Below are 24,754 nucleotides of genomic sequence, written 5' to 3' on the forward strand. Positions count from 1 at the left end.
GTTGAAGTGTTAACTGAAAAAAATGATGCCATAAGCAGGATTCAAACCCGGGCCTCCTGGTCTGAGAACGGCTGCTCATATCACTGAGCTAAAACATGGCTCAGCCTGGCAAGCAAAACTAGTGATCACTCTGATAATGTGTCAGCAAAATGGGCCAAAAAAATGGCATAAAAAGCTGAATATCTCAAAAAGTATAAAAGTTATCATCACCAAAAGATATAGCAGTCGAAAGCAGAAATAGCAGTTTGAAAGTTTGAACGGTGAAAATCGACTGAAAACTGAGGGAGTAGTTAAGCGGCAAAGAAACGGAGCAAATAGAATAATAAAAGATAAAGAATAAAGAGAAACAGGATCTCAATTGTGTGAATGCTGTGAGGCATTCACACAATTACTGGTACGCAAGCAGGTCTTCAAACAGGCAGTGTGTGCTATCGATGACCTGTTGAAATTTGACTTTTATTTTATTTGACTTTTTGGATGCTCCTCAGCTCAGAATTGATGGGTTGTGTGAATAATTAGTCTGTAATAAAAAATAAATAAATGCACCCAAGATACTCCCTTAAAACAGCTGACAGTTAGTACTATACAGTATATTACATTATGTGCTAAAGATTCAAGAAATAACATCAAAAGCAAAATGTTATACATAAAGAGGTTAATGTAAGATTTTAAAAGTGTTAATATTAGTATATATTTTATAATGCTAATGGGAAAAATGAAACATAAATGCTTGTAGATGTCGGAAATCATCAGTGGTTAAAAAGGAAAACCTGAGAGATCCAGTCCTACATATCATATCAGTCATACCATTAATTTTATATTTAAACCATAGATTATCTTTATTTTAAATTAATATCAATAAAGTCAGAAACACTTCTTCTATTTAATATTGCACAGATGACCTGAATCTCATTAACATTCAGGGAGCTGAATGGATCCTCTGTTCCCAGTGACTTAGTCATACATACAACTGCAATCCATTAGACTTTGTTTCCAATGCCAGTCCTCCTTTTTTTCCTCCGTTGTTATGAAACTCACTATGTTGGGCTGACTCAAAACAGCATTTCTCACAGCCGGGCTGATTTCACAATAATCGATTACAAGCCAGGTTATTTAGTAATACTGAATTTGTCCCCTGAAAATAATACGTCACACTTTTATTTTTATTATTGGCTCACCCTTAGTTTCTTCAGTGGTTGCTTTATGCCAACTACAAATGCATTTGCAGGAATTACTGGTTCAATTTACTAAACAAGTTCATCAAATATGGAGTGAAATGGACCTTATGTGTGTTTCACATACAAAATTTTAATCTTCAGTCGCTCAATTGCTTTTGAATTATCTGGAAAGGACAGGAGACTTTATTTTTAAACATAAGTGGACACTTAATTGAGCATCATATCAGCTGATGGTAGCAAACGTGTATAGCAAAGTGCATCAATAGATTCTAAGAGTGCAACACAGGTGCAAATGTTTGCGGTTTAGTGCTAAGTAGCATAAAAATATAATTCAAAGTTTTTCTTACAAAAGCTCGAGCACTGACCCTTGTGTGTGTAGTTAGTGCGATTAACCGCGAAGAATCCCATTTTATTTGCCCTGGAATTGCATTCAAAATGCTCTGAAGAGCACCACAACCACAATCAAGGGCTAGTTTCATGACCAAAATTAGCTACAGGTGCCTGCTTCCGCATCCACTTGTCAGTCAAACTGGCCATGCACCTAACATTCAGTGCTTAAACTATGCGCCAACCACAAGAGCTGAAAGATAAGGCCAAAGCCTGCTATTCCTACAGTGTCCACTTGAGGCGCTCTACAAAAGACAGCTAAAGTTGGAATATGTATCCAAGTGGTCGACTTTATGATCCACCACATCCATCTTTTAAATCATCAGTTATTGCTGCGAAAAGGGCAACTTTTTTTTAAAGGAGTTTTTTAAAACCAGACTGATATTAGCGGAGAATTATACGGTACCGGAATGATAAAGATACAGGCAGCACACATCACTTCATAGTATTACCTGTTCAGGCTCGCTTGAAAATACAAGCAGTAGAGCAAAAACAGATTTCAGTACTCATGCTGTTAACTAGCTGGTTAGCGTTCAAAACGAGTGATAGGTCCCTAAATGAAGCCCCCCCCCCCCGGTCAAATATAAGACCTGCACAGTGGAGTTATAATAAACTGCACAAAGCACCACTGTGTAAGACAGAAGCTGCAGCAGGGACAACTCCGTGTAGGAACACAAGCTTAGCGCAGTGAATTGTAGTTGTGGATTAGGCTTTAGTGACAAAAACGATCGTATTAAAAGGACAGCAGACATATTAGCCTAATCCTAACCCACTGACTACAGAACTCCAATCTCATTCACTGCAAGGTAGCGAAGGTGTTTTGACAAATCGTGGCGAGAAGGCGGAAGGAAATATGAACCTCTGAGCAGCACGGAGCTGTCACACACCCTCCCTCTAAACACCGCAGACACACACACACACACACACACACACTCATACACACATACACACCGTCGGGTACAATAGAAGAGACGAGTTCGCCAAGGAGTAAAAGCCTGCACTCATTTCTACTATATTTTACCAGGGTTCCTGAATGTGACGCGACAACACTGAAATATAACGCCGACCCGGTAAGTCTTAGTCTTTCCTATTTTTTAGCAACAGTTTTTTGAAGAGCGAATAGAGGTAATAGAAATATTATAATTTTCAGAGGCAGTGAAGTGTAATACGATACAATACAGTAAGTGAAGGGGAAGTTGAGCAGCACATGAATCATCTGTCGCAACAAAAAAAAGAAAAAAACTATGAATTTCTTTGCCGCGAAGTGAAGTTCCTTCTCGGCGAATAAACTGCCATTTCAAACAAGGCTGTAAATATTAATTAAGCAAATAAAACATCAGAAGTCTATTCCTTATCACGATGTATTGTCTTTCTCTTGGTTTAAATGACCAATTTTTCTGCGTATATGAATGTTTTCTAGGCCACAGAAATGCATTGACTGTCTCGTTGAGGATATGCCTCTCACCCCTGTCACTAAATGATCTGAAGATGCATATAGTGGTTGTCACTGTTAGAGCCCTGAAGCCTTTTTTAGGTTCCCAACGTGCGTCCTCAGACCACCATAGATTTAATGGGGACTTAAAGTAAAGTGAGCCATTTAATTTCACCAGATGACTGACTGTTGTCTTTGGTGGTTAGCCCAATGAAAGAATGACTTTTGTGATTACACGTTTCTCTAAGCTGTCCCTCCACCTACAGTAAACAGCTCCAAACTGGAATCAAGCCTGCCAAGTCATATATAGCAGAAAGAACTGTGTCTGCAGTTGTCTGTTTGGGGTTTGAGATCCAGCTTGAATCTATTTCTATGGACCACAGAGGCAAAAAAAAAAAAAAAAGGTTTGAAAATACTACCAAGCCTGTATCCTGCTGTACTGTGGCATCCTCTATGAGGTTGAGCCTTCTTAGCAAACAAAGCACACATACACACACAGACACTGACAACACAAAGGTGTGCCATGTCCAAATATGCTGTCCGGGAATAACATGACATAACAAATAATTTAGTTTCCTTTTCGATATTGTGTGAACTCTATCTCTGTGATTGCCATCACTGTGGTGGCTTCTTTTATGTTGTATTTAATGAGCATAGAAACGATTACTTTTTACAGATTGCTGTAATAACCTTTGCTCAAATAAATTAGAAATGAAAACATTCTACCACTTAATTAACAACAAAAACAAACGCAGTGCCGCTGGGTTTGTATGGAGATTCCAGCCCACAAGAACATAAACAACAGCTGAGCGTATTTTGGAAATATAAGGTAAATGTATAACTCATGATTTTCCAGGCTGGTCCCAACTTACCAAAATAGAGAGGACCTTTTGCTGATGAGTTCCCCCTTGTATGCGGGAGAGGTCCATTACTGTGGTGATGACAGACAACTGCAAGCATGTGATTGTAAGGATGCCACTGTGACACTCTGCCGTCTGCCATTTTTTACAGGCAGGAGTATATGTGCCAAAAACGCTATTCAGTGGCATTTGTTAGTCTCTAAACTACCGATTGTTGTCATGACAGTATAACTGCATGAAAAAAATACTTTAAAACAAAATTTCCCCCTCGTGTGACGTGTGTTTAGTGCTTTGCAGAAAGCTAGCTGAAGCTGCTTGTGGTAAAGCTCAGTGCCAAGTCGAACAGCGTCCTGATCTGTCGTTGTTGATCATTACTAGAGAATAATGCTGCAGGAAATCTCATTTGTCTTTCGAGCAGCAACAGTAGCTCCTTAATGACAAACAAATGTCAGACAACTGTTAGAGAAACAGTCTTTCTCTTTTTTTTTAAGATATTAACCTCCTAAGAAAGCTCAACTATTAATCCCAAACTTAAATTGTGCTGCCAGTGACTTTGTTATCCATCAACTGCTCTGTGAAGTGCCTTGAGGGAATACTAAGAGGGACTGCCACACGTCAATAACCAAACACTGTACCAGTGGCAGTTGCTGTGGCTTTTTCAGAAATAGAGAGAAGAGTGTCTTGGGGGCATATATAGATAGCAAATGTGATTCCAGCTGCCACTGTGGCATGGTAGTCTTAATGATAGGGCAGATGATTGAGCGTTTCTTCTCATATGCTTTGAGCTATGTATCATGTTGCTGTACCATTGTTCATCAGAGCTACTTTTGCTGTTATATGAAATAAACAGCTGATGAGGATTACACAGCTGTCATTCACTGCTCCAAGGGGAGCCTTAATAGCATGTGTGTTTGTGTGTGTGTGTGTGTATCCACATGAATACCAGACAGTGTTAAACAGACATTTTAATGTTGTTCATTTTTCGAGCACATCTATTTAGCACATCGTTCTACACGCGCTTCACCATCATTGCTTCTCTAGCAGTTGGACTGCAGACCTGCTTTTCTAGTTTTGCATGCTGTTCCTGTTGTGTTTGTTACAGAAACCTTGCTATGAAAACCCCCTTCAAAACTCTGGATTGAAACCAGTAAGACTCAGGTTAGACCTTAACCTTGAATTTGCTTATGAGCAAACAAATAATGAAAATAATCTAAGTTGTTGACACAAATGTAGTGGCTATGTCAAATACATAATGATAGATTCATTATTAGGATATGGATGAGGAAGCAGACAAAAACATACTGGTAATAACATTTGTGTGGATTTGCATGCATGTGTGTCAGTAGGAGTAATGGTGTTCAGAAATCTAGTAGTTAGTGATTAAAGGCCTACTGCCTCCTGCCTTTCCAAGAGGGTGCAATCTCAGTGATTAGACTGTCGACCACACATTGTGGAGCACAGACAGCTGCAGCTGGTTATCAATTGAACTTTCAGGGTGACGCTATCAAAACAGATCTCGTTGTCTTATTCTACCAGCTACAGGGAAAAACAATGTTATGGTCACACATCTAATTTTATGCATACGTGATGCTGAAATGAGGTTGTGGTGTGTTAATAATGCAGTCTTAATGCAATGAGTAACCACAGCTTTGTAGAGATCTTTTGTGCATAGTTTCTGCTGAAACTCATTCAAAAGCTAATATGAAAAAGTAATTGATTTTACTGTTTAGCCACCAGATGCTGCAAAGAACCACATCTGTCTGCCTTTGCTGAAATGTGTACATTAGGCTAAACTCAGCGTTAACTCTTTATTTAGGTTGGACGTTCAGGAAATTATTCTCTGAAAGCCAAAAAACAAGCTACCAGAAATGAGGGAAGTGGGAAGTTCATAGAGCACGTGAAAGAGTTGGGTGGGGGTGGGAGGGATTGGATCTATTTCGATACTCTCCAAAATAGTAGTGGGGATGCACGCTGGGACTACCATGTGATAGCATTCGGTGCTTTTGTAATCCATGCCATGTGTAGCTTGCAATTTCCTCCTTCCTAAATCTCTGAAGATGATTCTCATAATGAAAGATCAATTATTTGATCCCTAGCTTTTACTGTACTCTGAGGATCATATGGCACAGATATTGCCCTGTGGGCCTTGGAAGGGAATAAACTAGACTCTTACTAAACTCCTCCTCTCACTATGAAAGTGCAATTCGGGAAGTTTGCAAGCATAACCCTGATTTCAGAAGAGTCATCCTTTGAAGTTTAATGTACATTGAGGTCGGTGTGTGCAGACCATGTAGTGAGAACATCCAGTGAGAACATCTCTGTGGTGTCGGATTCACAGCAGAGCATTAACCACAAGCAAATTTCTATGTAGCTGCAGAGGAAATCAACTGGTTTTAGCTGGGCATGGTGTAGGTTAAATATTTAACAAAGGATCGGGCAAGGGGCAAGTGTAACAGTAACGAAAGCTCTTAATAAGTTATGAAAAGGGGAAAAGCAAAAAACCCCACTAAACAAGGCTTGTGTTACCATGCATTTTATGTGAATAGATTTACACTTGATTACATACGATGCTGTGGTGTAAAAATGCAAGTAGCAGCTTTTGCATTTAACATGGTTAGCATGGCTTTTATGACTTCCTCAAAATAAGCCCTTGTACGCAGCATCTCTAGCACATCTTAATATATAAATGTCTCTATATTTCTATATTTTATATGTATATGTATATTTATACCTATATTTATATTTATCTATTTATCTTAATATTTATGAATATCTCTGTTTCTACACTCATTTTATATGAGTGCTTGATGTTTGTTGTATATTTGCTGCTATGACAACTCAATTTCCCTCTGGGATTAATAAAGTCTCTCTGATTCAGATTCTCATATGTCATACACTCAGTGAGTCTGGTCAACATATACAACATATCTCTCTCTCCCTATATATATATATATATATATATATATATATATATGTTGTATGTAGGTATATTTAGAGGTATGTTAGTGTCAAACACCCAAAGGAATACAAATAGTACTGAAATTGGTGGTTTGTCTTCTCGATTATTTTGCCTTATTAAAAAACTGGCAACTTTTTCTTCTGCACAGTCAACTGAGACACAACATTTCTGTCACCAGTTTTAAGTTATTTTATGTTGCTCTGCAGGTCTTCTGTGATAAGGAAATTGAAAAACAATCTATCATACTAATAACTGTATATTATATTATTATTTATCATAATAATATTATATTATCATTATATTATTATTTCTGAATAATTGTTTTATAATATTTTTGGTAGGCTGAAAAAACAACTAGTCAGGTGACTGATAGAAGACAGCCCTCTATGCAAATGATGAGTGAGATAAATAAAACTCCTTCTGTTTAAACCTTACACTATTACAGATTGGCCTCTTCCTTTTTCACAGCTGTTGTTTTTCTTCATGCAGCTTTTTCTTTAAGACTGTTTTTGAAGCTCATTTTGGAAGGTTTATCTCTGTTGGACATTTTCATTTAAGGGATTTTTGACTCCCGGCTTTCCTGAAATTTGTTTATCCTTTCTTTTATTGTTCATCCAATTGTTCCTGCAAATGAACAGGTGATGTCATAATTCTTTTTTAAACAGGCGCACCGTATACATATTCAGCAATCCTAACTTGACTGTAAAACATTTTTGTGTCACAGCTAGAGGTAGGCTGAGTGCAGTGATGTCCAGATCCACAAAATCAGCCTCGAGATCTCGGAGCCGCTCGAGGTCCAGGTCAAGATCCCGTTCCACCTCCCGCTCCAGGAGTCGCTCCAGGTCTCGGTCCAGGAAGCACCGCTATAGGTACAAGCGATCTTCCGTTCGCAACAGCTTGTTAGCGGATAACATGCATTTGCCTTGATTGCTAAAGTTCCACCCTAGTTGCCAGATCTGTGTTGTTAAAGTAAAATTTAAAAACTCATTCTTGAGATCCATTTTCATCTGTTTTGTGTAGCAAATCTTATTGTGGCTGACTGGAAACACACTGTGTATTTTTGTGTATCTTTGATTGCCATCTGTAGGATTTAAAGAGTTTGGTTTTCACATGAATAGACAGAGCTGGTGGAGCATATTAGAGCCTTTGAGTCCTACCCAAACTCTTGAGTCAGGCTCTGTATCCACAGGAAATTAATATTTGAGAGTTCAGCTCCCGGTTAGTGAATTTAGTTAAGGTAGTCTAATATAATATTGCACAGTGGCATATGGGAATGTTTTGTACCACATTTCACAGTATTTTGAAAGGCATTTTGTGATGTGCTTTTATGTCGTGAAGCTTTGACTGAAGGGTTTTCTGCTGACTTTGATGTGCTTTCGTAAGAAACAGTAAGGCTTCAGTCTGATGCCTTTGCCGCTACTGGTAGAGTGACGCCTGAATGGCAATAAAATGACAGGCTAGCTCATTTCCTGGCAGTGTTACAGCTTGTATTAAAATTAGCATAAATAAGAGTTATGGAAGGAATTTAATGGTCTACTCTTCCTGAAGCTACCTTGCACGTGTGCAAATGGCTTTGTGGGAAGGCAAAACAGGACTGGAAAAGTGTGAATGCACACCTTTGTACAAGTTTGAAAACAACAAAAATGTAAATACAAAAACAGAAAAAAGCATATCCCCGCCCACCCTCTGCGCACACACACACGCACGCACAAATAAATAGTTAATTTCCTGCATGTTTTACATGGGCAGCATGTTAGAACAAGAAACAGTTGTCAGGTTAAAGAGCATTTAAAGGTGCAGGTTTGACAGTCTGCTGGGTGGAAACATGTTGTCAAATGTTGCCAGTGCGAAGCTTAAACTCTTTCTTTCCAACATTACTTGATCTTGCTATAACACACTTAGTAATTAGAGCCACAGTTTACAGAAGTACATGGTCTGAGCTCTCGCTTGGCCGATTTTTTACTCACTGACAAGTCATAGCAGGAAGCTGAAAGAAAATAATATCCACAACAATTTGGTGGAACAGATTTGCCATGTGTGACACAATATTCTGTCATTAATCCTCTCCAAACGTGCTGAAAAGCCCTTTTAACTGGCAGGCATAGAGTCAAAGAATTCAGGCAGTAGTAGATTTCCCACCCTTATACGGTCCATGTGACTCCCTGTTCCACCAGAGCTGGGCAGAGGAGATGCAGTATTTGTAGCTCGCACTGTGCAGTGCTGCTCATTGCACTGCCTCTGTATTCCAATGAGAAAGCACACTAGGTGAGTTACATGCTTCTCTTATTTCGTTTTTTTTAAAATTTAAGTTCATTTATCTAGTTTAGTATTATGTTTGCATGTACTTTGGCACAGCTTTAATTCATTAATCTAGACTTTTGCTCTGTAGCATTTTTTAGATTTTAAATTATTTGTAAATCACTTCATACTCTTAACATTTTAGGAGGGTGGTGGTGAGAAATGCATCCTTTATAAAAGCTGCTGAAGATGCAGTTAAATACAAGTAGCAGTAGATACTTTGCACTACTACTTTGAAGTCTGAAACAGTTATACTCTCAAATATGACAGTGGACAGCTGTGGACACAGTGTTGAAATGTACTTTTAAAAGCATGGTGTTCTGATTAAATTGCTGATTTGAGAAAACTGAAGAACAGACTGTTATAATCTGAAGCCCTGGTAAAAAGTCAAGGCTAGCACGCTGTGGGAGGCTTTTTATTGGAAGTGCAGCAACGCCACCCTGTGGTCTAATCTGACCTTGCAGTATGCTCCGCAACATGTTGTGTTCTCCATGTGTTATCATAATAACATATATTCAAGTGTTATACATCGTCACAGAATTTAAGGATTATTTTCAAAACATTTGTTTCAAAATATTAAGGGTTGTTATTATTTTCAAAATGATCCTGAATAATAGGAGCTGTGTGTTTTTTCTTCTGTAAACTTCCCTAGAATTTGAATAGTTATGAATAGATATGTCATTTCAATTTTTCAGACCAGCAATAAACGTTGTTTTTTTTAAACAGTTGTAAGCAATCATCCAAGTACTCCTAGTTTTGTATGTCATTGAGCCAAAGCAAATATGCTCCACCTTTTTCCCTTTTATATTAACCAAGCATCTGTCTGTCTCAGCTCTAAACTGTTAATTGTAGGTGGTTTATAGTTTCTGGTAGTGTTGTTTCACATAAGATCTACTGTTTCTATTTTGGAGGCAATACATTATTGAGAAAATGTATCTATATCAAACTCTGTAGAAATAAACGTAATGTTTTCGTTGTCTTCTTTATTCATTCACAGCTCTAGATCTCGGTCAAGGTCAAGATCAAGATCAAGATCTTATTCTCCATCCTATAACCGGGAGAAGAAATATCCGCGAGGTTACCAGAACAACCGGGACTTCCGGGGCTATCACCGCGGCTTCCGTAGGCCATATAACTTCAGGGGTCGAGGACGGGGCTACTTCCCACGTGGACGCTACCAACGAGGTGGACGTGGCTACAATAACAACAACTATCATCAGAACTGGAAGAATTTCAGGCAGCATCCTCAAAAACAGCAACAAAATCATCAGAAACAACAACAGCAACAACATTGGCAACAGAAACAACATCAAAACCATTCACAAGGACGCTCTCAGAAACACTGTGGGACCTCCCCTCATGGTCAATCTCACCAGTCCGACAAATCCTGTTCTCCTTTATCCAGACACTCGCAGCATTCTTCTGCCTCATCACACTCCTCCTCTCCTAAATGCAGGCCGGCCTCCCTGCTCGCTAACCAAACCTCAAAAGATGTGAAAGATGAGCAGCTGGCTTCCAAGGACGTTCAAAAGGGAGGAGAGGGAGAGGATGAGTCAGGGGAGCGTGTTGAGTTATTGGCAGGAGATGATATAGAAGGTGCTGGCGGTGGGAAAACTGAGGGGAACTGGAAAGGCCTGACAAACTACAGCAGCAGTCCAAAGAAAAACAGTCCGCTGGCAGGCTCTGCTGCTACTGTTGGTCAGAGCAGCCAAACGGCTAACCAGTCTAGCCCCACTAAAAACACAGGCATCACACCCAATGGCACCCCCACCTGGCAGATGGTGTGTGGTTCATCCTCGGCTAAAAAACCTTCAAATGAAGGTCTAAATCAAATCCTTTCCAGCTTTGACATCTCCAAAGAAGACTACCTGGATAGAGATAAAACAGCAATCTCCATTGCATTCAGGAAGTAAGACCAGTTTTATGTTTACACTCATGACAATTTTTAGTAACTTGAAACACAAATTGTTGTTTGGTTCTTCTGTTTGGAGCCTCACATAATGCAGATTGTGGATTTTTGGGTTTGATTTCATATTAATGGATAGATTAGGTTTTCCAGCAATATAGTTACAAATTAGTTAGAAATCTATTACAAATAAGTAGCCTGGCTCGGCTGTGTGTGCAGGACATGTAACAGAGTATGTATCAGAGCTGAGCAGACAGTGGTGCGACAATAAACAATGAAAAAAAGTCAACATGAGGCAAATGTACCAGAAGCCATTACAAATATACTTTTGGTAGTCCAATAATGGACAGCAGGTTCATTTGAGCTTTACTTTGGGTAAACTACACAACCATTTCATATTTGTATTTTATAAACTTTGCAAGCTTCAGCTACTGTATCCATTTACAGGAATTCTAAAGGTTTTCCAAGTGAAAACAACATCCTTCTTCTTCTTTATTTTCATTACTAAAGTGCTTCCCTGATAAAAAATGCTTATATTTCACTGTTATTTTCATTTTTGCAGCTGTCTCACAATCAGGTTTTCGAGTTAGACAGAGCTTTTTATCTCTTTTTCCTTCTTTAGGTTTTGGGAGGAAGCTAAAGCTAAAGCTAAATCTGCTTCAGAAAATGCCAGGAACGCAGAAGCAAACTGTATGGAAATGGAACAAGAGAAAGTAAATGGCAAAGCTTCTGTAGTTGTCTCTGATTCTGTATCAAGAAAATACAAAGAGGATAATGATGCTGGAGTGTCTCTGAACAGCTTTTTCAAAGCCTCACCATTTCTGTCTGCTGATGGGGAAGAAGAGGATGAGATGATCATTAAGCCTCAATTTAAATCACTTCCAAAAAATTGGAATAATGGAGAAGTGTCCTATAAGCCAAAGACCAAGGTCGCTCCATCAGCCCGAGAACAGTTTGAAGAGTGCTTTGCGAAATGGCAGAAGTTAGCTAATAGTGACAAAGATGCCACAGCAGAGGAGCTTTATCTCAGTGGAAAGCAGGATAAAACAGCAGCCACTGCCGCTGCCAAAAGGGAGTTAACGGGAAAATTCAAAGAACTGTCCCCAGACTTGATTTGTAAAGCCAGGAAGACGGCAGAATCTCTATCTATCCCATCTCCTACACCACCATTGCGGAGGAACTCTGACAGAGACACGTTTGAGGTCAGAGTAGAGGACCCGCCTGTCATGTCCTCAAGAAAACAGGAAGCAAAATTTAATGTTAGAATGGATTTCCTTGGAGATAGCCTGATAAGGTAAGCCTTGTTCAATAGGTTCAATAATTCTTTTTTTAATGTTATGTCATTATTCATTCAAAAGAAATTCAAGAGACTAAAGAACTTATCATTTCAGTTCGTCAGATATTTTAGCTGAAGAGCGACAGTTGTCTCAGGACCTTGTGCAGTCCTCTAAAAAGGATCAGGAATTTCGCTCCATCTTCCAGCATGTAAAGGCTGCACAGTTACAACGAAGTCCCTCTGAGCTGTTTGCTCAGCACATTGTCACCATTGTTCACCACATCAAAGGTGAGTCTTCTGTGTCTAAACCATATCGAGCGATTGCAAATCATTACCCTCGATACCCTCTATGATGCAAAATTCATAGAACAATCAAATATTTTGTCTTGACTGATTTTCAGCATTATTATTCACAATGGCCTCTTGAATAAAATGTGACGTAACCATAGCTTTTGCTTCTTACTTTGTTACCAAATCAGCTCAGCACTTTCCATCTTCTGGCATGACTCTAAATGAGCGATTCACCTTGTACCAAAGACAAGCTGCAGAGAAGGAAATGATGAAGCCAAGAAAAAGTCCAGAGATACACAGGTAGAGTCGCCTATTGAGTGACCCCTCTCACCTTCAGTGTGCTGTGGCTTCACCTCCTCTTTTAACAGCTTTCAGGTATTTTTTTCTCACCTTTCCTCCCTGATAATCTACAGACTATCTTGGCTTATTTGTTCTCATGCTTGGTGGAGGTCAGTTTTACTTTCCCAGCAGTTTTCTTTTTTTCTGTTTCGTGTTGTCTTTCCAGTTCAGTGTTGCTGACCGTTTGTTTGTTATGGCACGTGTCTTGCATTTCTTTTATCCCATCTTGATTTCTTTCTTGCAGGCGAATCGATGTTTCACCAAGTGCTTTTAAGAAACACCCTCAACTTTTTGAGGCGATGAAAAGCTCAGAGGATGGCACTTACAAGGTGACTGAACATTTTGACGTATGAAGTATATTGGAATAAGACAACTTCAAACAAGTGAGAAAGCCACATGCCTTTAGACTGCACTCTCCGAAAGCCCATGGCTTTCCTTGAAGGGAGATGCTCAAGTCTAAGAAAAGCAAATGCAAAATAAGGCACTTTGACTTTGCTGTTTGTTATATCGCCTCACATGGTGAATGGGTTGTATTGTGGGCACAAGCCTGACCAAGGCTAATGAATCAAATAAGGTCAAAAACGGAAGCCTCAGTGCCAAAGCTGTTCAAGGGACTCTAAGCAATCGTCTTCGTAAGTATTCTTTTAAAAAAATAAGGAACGGAAATAACCAACAGCAAGCACTTCATGTGCCTGTGCTTACGTTTACTTGCTTAACATTCTGAGTAAACACATCATAGTATTTCTTTATTGATGCGCATGGATACATCTGGTCAGCTCTCAAACATGCAGAGGAAATACTAAGTACTGAGTAAACTGAAATTAGCATGAACAATCACATGCCTTGTCTGTCACTGTTGTGAAAGAGCCATACTGGTGGTTTTGCATGTTTTATCCATGTTTACACTTCGGGGTTAGGGTTAGGGTTTCTGATTTCTTCCTGCCATCCATTGGTGTTGGTTCATGATACTATATGATAAGATATGACATGATTTCAACTTGTTATGGCCTGAAAGTTTAACAAACCTTTGTGTTTTGAAAAACACGAGTATGTGATGTTGCTGAAGTTTAGGAATTTAAATAAGTGAATCTGTTGCTGGATATTTTATTGCTGTTGAATAGATTGGATGGATAAGGCTAGCTACATGTTAACTGTGCTGAACCACCTATCTAAAGAAATTATGAAGACTTTTGTGACCAGGAAGTCATGTAAAATTTGATCATCAAAACATAAGATTTGGAAAAGTAGATGTTTAGGAAACACTAAAAACATGCAAAACTACTGGCTTGGCCTATTAAATGCACTCAAAATCCACTCAAAAATAGCTTGGTTTTATTCATGCCAGCTGGTTGTCACCTGGGTTTTTGCCCTTTTTCCCTGCACTTCACTATTTAGTTTACAAATCCGCTTAGCTCAGAGAAGACTGACAGCCCTCCACATGCTAATCCAAAGTCTATCCACGACATTGTGTTCTGTTTTGATTTTGCTCAGGATGGAGGGGAAAAAATCAAGGGTGACCCAATGGACCTTCGCTTGGATATTGAACGCCGTAAAAAATATTCGACCCATGAAAGATATTATAACGAGGATCAGGGAAGAGATGCGGGAGATTCCCCAGATTCTAGCAGAGAGAGATCTGTGGAAAACTTCCATAAATACCACAAGAAATCAAAGTATGCACAATTGTTTTGTACTTGTATCTACCATTATGATGACATAATCATCTTGCACTATAAACAGCTGCATGTAAAGAATTTGCTTGCATGATAATCCTTGTGCAGGAAAAGCAAGAAGAAGAAGAAACGTTCTCGCTCCACTTCATCCTCATCTTCCTCATCCTCCAAATCTAACAAAGATGAAGGTTTACCCCAAGAGAAACCTGATTCAAAAAATGGAGACTTTAATAAAAACCGACTGGGCCAAAGGGAATCATCAGGTTCAGCTGAAAGTGGACATCCACATGGAGGATTTGTAAGACCAATAAAAAGCTTGATTTGTTGTAATATCTACAATATAATGTAAAATTCCCATCATAGACAGTTTGCTATGTATCACTATGTATTGCATATTTTGAGCATCTTTTCTTTTTCTCCAATTATAGCAAGTAAGAATACGTGGAAGGAACTGGAGCAAAGGGAACTATCAGGGTAACATTTCACAGAGTAATCCTGTAAGCATGGTTGTACACCAAAAAAGTGAAGACTGGAACCCAGAATATACTCCCAAGAGCAAAAAATATTACTTGGTAAGGTTTTCTCATTCCTTATCTCTTTCCTTATTTTGTCAACCTTGATTTCTGAAAATATTTAGAGGCTGTGTTAAATGTAAACAATAGAAGCATATAATTATTTGCCAAACATTTAAACTGCACATCTAGTGAAAACTGAGGGTCTGAAAAAATGCTGAACAATACATACAGGTTTTGAAGCAATGTATGGTGCCACCCAGGCACCATTCTGTTTATTAATAGCAGCATGGCTCCACAGTAAACGATTCCCGGTGCTAAAGCAGCCTGGCTGCATTCTACATCTATTCGTCCGACATGTGGAGCATTATGAAGCCATGAATATGACTAAGGAGGACTAAACTGTTGACCAGCTGGAATTATATATCAAGCAGCTGCCAAATGCTTAGAATGGTTGTTAAAAGAAGAGGTGATGCAAATAGTGGTAAACATGTCCCTGTCATGATTTTACTACATTGTTGGCATCAAATTCAAAATGTGAAAATCTGTCCATTCAGCCATCCATCAGCTTAAACACTTATACCTCAGCTACACTGGGTTATAGACCTGCCAGTAACTTCCTGGCAACCACTGGTCACTGTGGAAAAATGTGCATTCCCCAACAAGTTAACAAGTGGTTGCTGGTGTCATTGTGAAATCAGTTGCTAACGACCCAATCATGCAGGCCTAGAGCAGAGTCGTCAACCCCTTAACTCACCAGGGAAGAAAATGTATCTTCTCTGGCTAGTTGGTGAGTGGTTGCATGCAGTCACTCAATGAAAGTAAAGGTGCTTTCAAAGAAGGCATGGTGCCCTACCAAACAGCTTTAGCATTGTTCTTATGTTATTGTATTTTGCACACCTCTGTTGCTTGTGGAGCTTGCACACAAGAATTTCACTCGCATGTGCTGTACCAGTGTACCTGCACATGTGATGTGAGAATAAAAAGTGATTTGATTTGATATTATGAAGTTGCCACGGTGACCTGTAATTTGCCTGCCAAACCACAAAGCGACTGCTAGCTGAGCAGTAGTGAAATTGTTAAAAGTGTAACAAAAATCCAGAAACATCTGACCCTTAAAAGGAAAGTTGTTCTTGTTCTTCAGGTTTGCATTGCTCTTTTTCACTACCACTCAGCGAGTAGTAACGAATGTTCAGTCTTCAATGCAAGTATGAGAAATTGCTATAGTCTGCTAGTAACCATAAGGGTCACAGGGAGATTTCTGGTGTAGTACCCTCTTTGTGGCTGATTTTACCTAGCGACAGCTAGCAGCCTGGTTAGTGAATAAACTGACTACTCTCTCCTTTGAATGGTATTTAGCTGATCATAGGGCTAACATAGATTTTTCAAAAAATTGTTTTTCAGCTTCAGCATTTAATGTGTTGAATTTGAGCCTTGACATATGTCTCTCACATTCTCCCACATTTTTAGCACGATGACAGAGATGAAGAGTCAGAATCCAAGTGGACAGACAATCGAGGTCGAGGGAGGGGAAGTTTAACTCGCGGAAGAGCGAGGTTCCTTATCCGCAAAGCCACTGGAGGCCCCAATATCATCTATCCAAAATGGGGCCTCGATAAATTCCAGGTCAATGACGAGCAAGGTGGCATGCAGAGAGAAGAGACAGAACAGGACCATAAAAGGGCAGAAGTTGATGGAGAGAACATCTGAGCAGCAAAGGAATCTGCAGAAAATCTTATCTTTTGTGTTCTCACAAGATCTGACTGAGTGATTTTATCCAATGGATCAATAAATGCAGATTAAATGTTTTAAGATATTCCCATGAAACATATTACTTTAATTTCACTTCTTCAGACTTGACACAACCATTTCCTACATCAAGACTAGTAAAAGCGCTGTTTAAGAGTGAAATGCAGTTTCTTGTCAAGTTTAAAGTTTTATGCTTTTGCTTTATTTTGGTAAATTAAAATCTCTTTCACGCAGCATTATATTAATATTTACACTTTTTTGGTTAGGATGGTTAGAAAATAACTTGCAATTTTGAATTAACACAAAAAAGAACTGCAGATTTTTGATCAAATCAGCTAGGCAACAAGATAAATTATTGTACTGCAAATATATTAAAATCTAATTTAATTTGCAAACAGTGACTATATGTTATGTTTTTCTGAGCTATGTCTCAGCAATAAGTATGTTGTTGGTGATGACATAAAACACCACAGTCCAGCCAATTTGGCAGAAATAACACTGATCTGACAATGGGACCAAACTGCACAGGGTCATAGATTGTGCCCTGCAGTCTGTCATTATAAAGCATACAACCATTTTACAGCACTAGCTAAAAGCCTTTTAACAAGCTTGTGAAACATTTTACTATCCGAATAGTAGCTTTAGCTTGTTTTTGGATACCACTTTAGTGTATAATATTGATATTGATTTTCTTTCTGCAAAGACTTTAATTTTGGTATTTGTACTTGGCCACGCAGGATTCTGATTGTAACAGAGAATTTGTTTTCACTGCTATAGATTGTATTGTCATTTTTATGTTTGCAAGCTTTTATTTAACCAAACAGGTTTTAGCAGTGATGCTAACTGTGTGCAACTGTTAACGCAATGAGAGAAGTAGTTAAAAATTTTAGTATAGAGTCTATCCAAGTTTGTAAAACAGAACAGGAATGTTTATTCTGTGCATATCAATGTTATTTGTTTCTAGGCTCATTTATGCAAGTACAAGTATACCTTGCTGTGGGTGCACTGGTCTTACTTGCGTATGTTATAGGCCTACAGATTAAAATTTTAAGGTTGACTTCTTAGGGAATATTGCATATTTTAAATAGTTGTGGTCACTGTTTTTGTTTTCTTAGAGACTGTAAATTAAAGAAACACTGATTACTTTGACATTTGTCTGTATGTGTCTTTAATTAAAAAGCATCTTTACAGTCTTTTAGGTTATCTTTATTTACCACTGTCTATGGAAATGATGGTGCTCCCAGGGTCCACACACCATGGGGCTCTTAAACATACTTAGGCTGGCTCATGAATCAATAAGAAGTACCTATTGTCGGTGTGGTGTAAAAATATTATGTTTGTGTGCTATGAGTGAACCACACTTTGCACTTTACTTTCATAATATTGGTAAGAGTGTATCAGGGTGGAGCCGATTTGGTTGTTTTTTTTGACTAAAGGCCAAAATCACCTGCTTCAGTCAAAGCAATCAAATCCCTGTAAATCACTGGGAGTTGAATAAACAACCCAGCCTAAAGCTACAGTGTGCCTGTGCACATCCCATTCAACCAAACACCTATCAACCAATTACTGTATCAGAGCAGGTTGAAGTCAAAAGTGACTGGATTCACCAAGTAAAAATTGTCAGTTTGTACTAATTGATTCATTTTTCACCACTACAGTGAAATAAAAAATATTAAGGCACTAAATATAAAGTAAGGATGTTTTAAATACTCTGGATATTTGTCATTCAATGATTAGGTTAATACAACATTCTTTACAAACAAAGCCTAACTCCATCTGCCCAGTTTCTTCCTATTGCTCATGGTGTTTTTGTATTATTTGGTTGCATATTGGAGCTCTTTATCACACTGCTAAATAGTGACTGATCAGATACCTCCCGGGCTTGGCTAGAGTGGGATATTCATCCAAAACGTTCCCTAAACATTTGAATAGTGTGCATCTCATACTCCCTATTGTAACTGGTCTAAGTGAAATCTTAAAAGTTGGAAATAATGATAACTTGACTTGTTTGGCAACATTCAAAATGGAAACTAAGGAAGTAATGGAGCTCATCTTGTCTGTTGACTAAAGCCAGTGACCTATTAACTGAGTTAAAGGAAAAGATAAGGGTCTTTGTTAATGCAACTAACTTACATTATATAAAAAGCAATCTCAGTATATTTTGGCTGTAACCCTTGTTTGCTGTAAATCTCCTGCCACTTAACATTATGGGGTAAAAACGTTATTATTACTACAAAATTATTACTACAAACACATTTACGGTTATGGTTTAGTTGAGTTGGTTCAACTTCTGGGAAAGCCTGAGATTATTGGGTGGGGCAGTACAAATGACAGTACAGCTGACTGGAAGTAAAATGCACTTGTGTGGCTCATAAAGTCTAACTTACATAGGCAAATGTTTTGCTTGCTGCACATTAATTATGCTGTCATTCTCATAAGTCTCACTTATCAGAGTTACTCTTTCACTAGAAACCTGTCTTACCTGTTCTTCTGCCTTATTTTCTCTCTCCTCCTTCTCTCTCTCTTGACTGTCTGACCCACTCCTACTTTTTGCTGTTGATTTAGCATGACTAGCCGCAGGAAAAGTTGCTCAATGTTAATGTTTGACAAGTAGGAAGAAGGTCCTTCGTTGCCATATCGAGCAGCGTTACACACACAGCCACACTCTTTCAGTTCTCCTTCTACTCAAAGAGTTTGTTTGCTGCTTCGTAGAGGGATTACATATTCAAATCAAAGGGAGATCGAATGAAGGACAACTATGGGTGAGTCAGCATTATCAGTTTTTTCTTAATAAACCAACGTCATGTCTGAGTATTTTGACTAACAGTTGCCTTTTTGCTGGGAATTCGTGGCAGTGGTAAAGAAAAGCTGCAAAGTACTGACAAAAGTTAATGGATTTGTATCTGCTTGAAATGCTCCTCCAAGAATTTATGTATTGTACCTGACATGTACAGGCATGCAAAAATACGAAACCTTACTCTACAGATACTAGAGTGTGTACGTTCTAGCTCTTGCACAGACTGTATCTACGAGATTTGTGTTTGCTAAACAATTAGAGAAAACCTGTTTTTACATACATCCAAGATAACAATGCCACACTTTCAGTTCTTTTAAGAATCTCTAAAGTTCTCTTTATATTCAGGAAAATAGTGACAACACGAATAGTTGTTTCACTTCTCTGTGATAAATGAAAACTAAGCATTTTAGCTGTAATAATCCACATTCAAGCTCATATTTGTTTCTAGCCTCCACTGCTTAGGGGTTTGTCTTGGTTTTTTAAGATGTCAGGACACATCACTTGTGAGACAAGTTACACCAGCCTTTGTCCAAAGAATCTAATTTTCTGCCCCATTTACGGATGCGCTGTAGAGGTGCTGGTGCTAATCGACTTTGAGAGCAACTCCGACGACGAGCTCACAGTGAAGGAGGGGGATGTGGTCAAAAATGTCACCAAGGCCAGTGAGGAAGGATGGCTGCATGGGGAGCTGAGAGGGAAGAAAGGCATCTTTCCTGCCAACTTTGTCCAGGTCTGCCAAGGCTTTACTGTCCACAGTACTGTACTATTTGCTATGGATATATTTGTGTTCATCTACATTGCGTGCAACATGTGTAAAATATGACTTACTTGGTTTTAACAGGAGGTCCCAGTCTATTTGAGAGGAGAGAGCAAGATGGAACCACGAAGCATTAGAACAAGTAAAATGCAGAGTTTGAATTATCAGCACTTTCTGTTCTTTAGTGGCAGACGCTTTAATCAGAAAGCATTTAAAGCAGTTTTTAAAGATGATTTAAAATTGAAACCCAACGCAATTATGAAATGACTTTGCTTTCCAAAAAAGGAAAAAAAATGATAGAAAACTAATGAATAAATGCAATATTCACTTCAATATTAATTCAGTTGTACAGCATCAACAGTTGCCTCAAGGTGCTTTATATTGCAAGGCAGATCGTACAATAATACATACAGACAAAAAACCCAACAACCATATGACCCTCTATGAGCAAGCACTCAACAGTGGGAAGGAAAAACTCCCCTTTAACAGGAAGAAACTTCCGGCAGAACCAGGCTCAGGGAGGAGTGGCCATCTGCCGCGACCGGTTGGGTTAGAGAAGGATGCACATTACAATTAAAATATGAGCAACTGCTTTGTTGTAAAATAAAAGGAATTTCTAAAACACTGCTATCACTAACTTAGAATAGTCCAATTGTGTGCAAAAGATCCAAATTAACCACGCTGGTAATGCAGCGTCATTTAAAACTACTCTAACTAAGGTTCCTGCTAAAAAAAAATGACTCTTGGTACAAAACGAGCCATCACAGCAATACAGTAAAAATACTTATTACAATAATATTCAAAACAGGTTGCTCTTGACATTTACCACATCCTTGCAATGCAAAGTATATCTAATTCAGCTGTAGAGAAAAAAAAATTGGACTTTGTGGGAACAGACATGCTCAGAACGTGAATAATTGCTCCAAGCTATGCAATCTTAGCACTTTCCTGTTGAAACTTGATAACAATGCTTTCTAGCCCAAAGACACTGTTAAAGAGCTCCAAGTTTTTCATTAGAAGAACATTATGAACTTTACTTTGTCTGACAATTCTTTCTTTTTTTTAGCAAAGAAGAAACCGACAAGAAAATGTGAGGTACTGTTTCCCTACAGTCCCGTGAATGAAGACGAAATGGAGCTGGTTGCTGGTGAGACTATAGAGATCGTCAGGGAGGTACAGTTCTTATCACCCTTATGGTTTTCACACTTATATCTGGCCTCTAAATACCAAACTGTGAGTCAAATGTTAGCAGTAGATTATGGGCTTAAAATAACTAGGTTGTGGCTGGTGAAAAGAAATCTCTGCCATGACATGATAGTGAATACCTGATAGCAGCTGCTGAGAAGTGAGGCATTTTCCTGTCACTTCCTGAAGCTGCCCTGTAGTCAGAACCCTGCACTATAGCGATGATATGTAAATCAGGGTGTTGTCGATGTGTTTGCTCAGCCTGAACCTCTTTGGGTAAATAAACAAAGATTTGAATATGGCTTTATTTGATCGATTTCTTTTTATTTATAATTAAACTCATAGTTCACAGCAAGCATACGTTTTCTGAAATCCCATGTGAACTGATCAGACTAGTCCTGGCAGTTCTGAGGATCATTCGTCAGACACCTTAAACAGGCCGATCAAGTATCTGGAATGCACCACAAGATGATATTTCATGTAAACCTAAGGTGGTAATGCAGCTATTTACTTGTAATTTTACATATTTTTAGCTTAAGCGATGTTGAGTAGTAGTCAAGTCATCTTTTTTTAAATAGCACATTTAAAAGACATCAAGTGTCAGCCAAAGTGCTGAACAGACGGATAATATAATCAAATAAAATGAATTAAAACAGATAAGATGGTTGTGGGTCTGATGGCTGACTGTATCCACAATTTACAAGAAATCTAAGAGTATTGTACCGATTTCAGTAAAATAATATAAATTTTTCTGGGTTATGGCTGTTAGCAAGTCTCCTTGACTTCTCAGTAGATTTTAGTTTTCTCATTAATTTGTTTAATAGCGCCAACCAATGACAATAGAGATTGTAGAACTTGTTTTTCTGTACAATATATAATAACCTGTGAATTTTGATGGCTCATGACCTACTTTGCATGACAGATTGAAGATGGATGGTGGATGGGGGTGAAAAATGGCAAACTAGGAGCATTTCCATCAAACTTTGTCAAAGAAATTTTCATTTCTCCCAAAGGTTGGTGGCAAAGTCAATTAACAGAGTTTTTTATAGTTTCATTTTTCATATATAACTTTTAACATTTTTCATCTGAACAGATGTAAAATACAATGAGGGCAAGGCAAGACCAAAACTCACTGACGCTGTGTTCAATAAGGAGGTTTGTAACAGTGGAAAAACTTTTCTTAAATATGTATGAGCTGTGTTCCTTTTACTTAATGCTGTCTTTGTTCCCATTCAGATAACTCAGAGGGCAAGTGTTAGGAACAAAGCAAAAAAATGTAAGTTCAGAGTTTTATACATTTACATCACATGCTAGCTTTCTCACATGAGACACTGGTTCTATTTCTGAACAGCATTTTAAAAGCTGCTAGACTAGTATACAACGTCAGTAGGACAAGTGGTAAATTCTTGTACTTTTACCTTTATGGGTGGGGTCAAACCAAAATACTTAACAGCAATATTCCTTGATTTACTACTTCACAAAGACATCAAAGTGAGCGATCTTCCAGGGTTAAAGGTTTATAACTTACCTCAAGTATTACAGTCTTTTGTAATCTTTGCTGTTCTTTGATTTAGTGTTGTTTCAGGGTGGATAAAATTAGTCATCACTAGTGAAACCTCCTCACTCGTACGACAGTTTCTGCAAAGTTAATAATCATGTTATCTCTTAACACCGTATCTCCTCAGCTATAGAGTGTTGCAAAGTCATGTTTGACTACAAGGCCAAAACAGAGGATGAGCTGGAGCTGAAAAAAGGAGATGTTGTTAAGATACTGAACAAGGTTTGAGCACACTTCTTTATTTTTTTATCAGCTGTTCTATGCTGTCACACTTATGACAGACTAATAAATTCCCCTGGATAATTTGCTTTCTTAAAATGTACCATATGGTTCTTCCAGAGAAACCAGTTGTGTCACTTTCAAGACTGACTAGGCTTAAGGACAGAAATGTGGCACTCCAGACATGCTAAGGAAAAAATATTCGAGATAGCTACTTCGTGTTGACACGTCGTGATCTGCTTGACTTTTTGATGACCTTAGGTTCAGAGATTTCAGATCCCTAAGGACAGAAGCTTGTTTTAACCTCTCTCAAATGACTCTTTAATCACCATCTAAAGGAAACAGCAGATGAAGGCTGGTGGGAGGGAGAGCTAAACGGCCGGTGCGGCTTCTTTCCTGATAACTTTGTCATGGTGATTTCACCGATAAACAGCTTGCAAGTGAGTGGACAAAAACACAATCTCAAACATAACCCTGTTGGACTGGAGTTTAACTGCACTGCAATGAAACCATGGGCATGCTTCGGAGTAATTGATGCTATGCATACTTTTTTGTCATTTTAAAATGTCCTTTAAAAATAAAATACATTATGTCTATTTTAGCATGTCTGCAACCAGTATTCAGTGACTCAGTACTGTCTTTAAACACCGTCTGCTTTGGAGTTACTCACTGAAATTTCCCATTTGTGGAAACAGTGTGTAGAATATGGGGCAGAGTACAAGGCACATGGAGTACCAAAAAACTTACTTTTCATTTCTTTTTCCTCCTGTAGACGGGGACCATAAGCCAACCACCTGCACGTAACAACTCCAAGAAACTCTCAGGTAAGAGAACAGCATGAATGTTTCCCTGATCAAATAAAGAAGCACAGTGGTTGAAGCTCTTTGAAAGTATGATGTGGAGCTTGACATTTAGAGGTTCACGACCAAGTCGGAATTTCTGACTGCAGCAGTGTTTTGCTTGGCAGTGTGCTGACTGTTTGGCCTGTGATGGGTTAGGCAGGTCAACATTTACACAGTTACATAATAATTCAATAAAATATAAAAGTTTTTGTTTTTTTAAAAATTATTATCTATGAGAAAATAAAGACGTAGAGGGAAAAAAATACCCTGAAGTCAGAGGAACTATTTGAACATTTCTTGAGATTACATGCATTCCACATAGCGATTTATCAGACGCCCTAGTAACATTTACAGTAGATATGAAACGTTTTCATCTTGTGACCATGTAAAGGAGGTTAAACAGATTTAAACACTCTGCCCTGTAGCACACAGCATAAACTCTCTAACCCACAAATGGGGCCACGCAGGGAAAACTCATCACAAAGAAATGCAAAAGAGCAGCAAATCCTGGCAACCTGGATCCTGATTTTTTTTTT

At 38.5% G+C, this 24,754-nt stretch overlaps 2 protein-coding genes across 4 annotated transcripts in view; both read left to right on the forward strand.

Annotated features, from left to right (window-relative positions):
• Positions 1-2,467: 2,467 nt before the first annotated feature.
• thrap3a (thyroid hormone receptor associated protein 3a) lies at positions 2,468-18,009 on the forward strand. 3 transcript variants are annotated; one of them, XM_005925561.3, is made up of 11 exons: positions 2,468-2,635; positions 7,541-7,685; positions 10,112-11,023; positions 11,643-12,314; positions 12,412-12,584; positions 12,776-12,887; positions 13,171-13,255; positions 14,418-14,599; positions 14,708-14,897; positions 15,028-15,171; positions 16,582-18,009. In XM_005925561.3, exons 2-11 carry the CDS (start codon positions 7,564-7,566, stop codon positions 16,819-16,821), a joined length of 2,832 nt encoding a protein of 943 aa, XP_005925623.1. In that variant the 5' UTR covers positions 2,468-2,635; positions 7,541-7,563; the 3' UTR covers positions 16,822-18,009. The 3 variants fall into 3 exon arrangements, with proteins under 3 accessions (XP_005925623.1, XP_005925624.1, XP_005925625.1); XM_005925562.2 differs by lacking the exon at positions 2,468-2,635 and adding an exon at positions 6,874-7,454; XM_005925563.3 differs by lacking the exons at positions 2,468-2,635; positions 7,541-7,685 and adding an exon at positions 7,701-9,081.
• Positions 18,010-19,306: 1,297 nt separating this feature from the next.
• sh3d21 (SH3 domain containing 21) overlaps positions 19,307-24,754 on the forward strand; it is an 11,936-nt gene continuing 6,488 nt past the window's right edge. Inside the window, exons 1-10 of the mRNA XM_005925564.3 lie at positions 19,307-19,622; positions 20,230-20,387; positions 20,499-20,556; positions 21,481-21,587; positions 22,522-22,612; positions 22,693-22,754; positions 22,836-22,875; positions 23,285-23,379; positions 23,715-23,816; positions 24,149-24,200. Coding sequence (XP_005925626.1) covers positions 19,619-19,622; positions 20,230-20,387; positions 20,499-20,556; positions 21,481-21,587; positions 22,522-22,612; positions 22,693-22,754; positions 22,836-22,875; positions 23,285-23,379; positions 23,715-23,816; positions 24,149-24,200 — 769 coding nt within the window. The 5' untranslated portion in view covers positions 19,307-19,618. The remainder of the gene's footprint in view (positions 19,623-20,229; positions 20,388-20,498; positions 20,557-21,480; positions 21,588-22,521; positions 22,613-22,692; positions 22,755-22,835; positions 22,876-23,284; positions 23,380-23,714; positions 23,817-24,148; positions 24,201-24,754) is intronic.

The sequence above is a fragment of the Haplochromis burtoni genome, unplaced genomic scaffold (assembly GCF_018398535.1).
Source record: "Haplochromis burtoni strain Fernald_Lab_line unplaced genomic scaffold, NCSU_Asbu1 Contig_84, whole genome shotgun sequence".
NCBI classification, from domain to species: Eukaryota; Metazoa; Chordata; class Actinopteri; order Cichliformes; family Cichlidae; genus Haplochromis; species Haplochromis burtoni.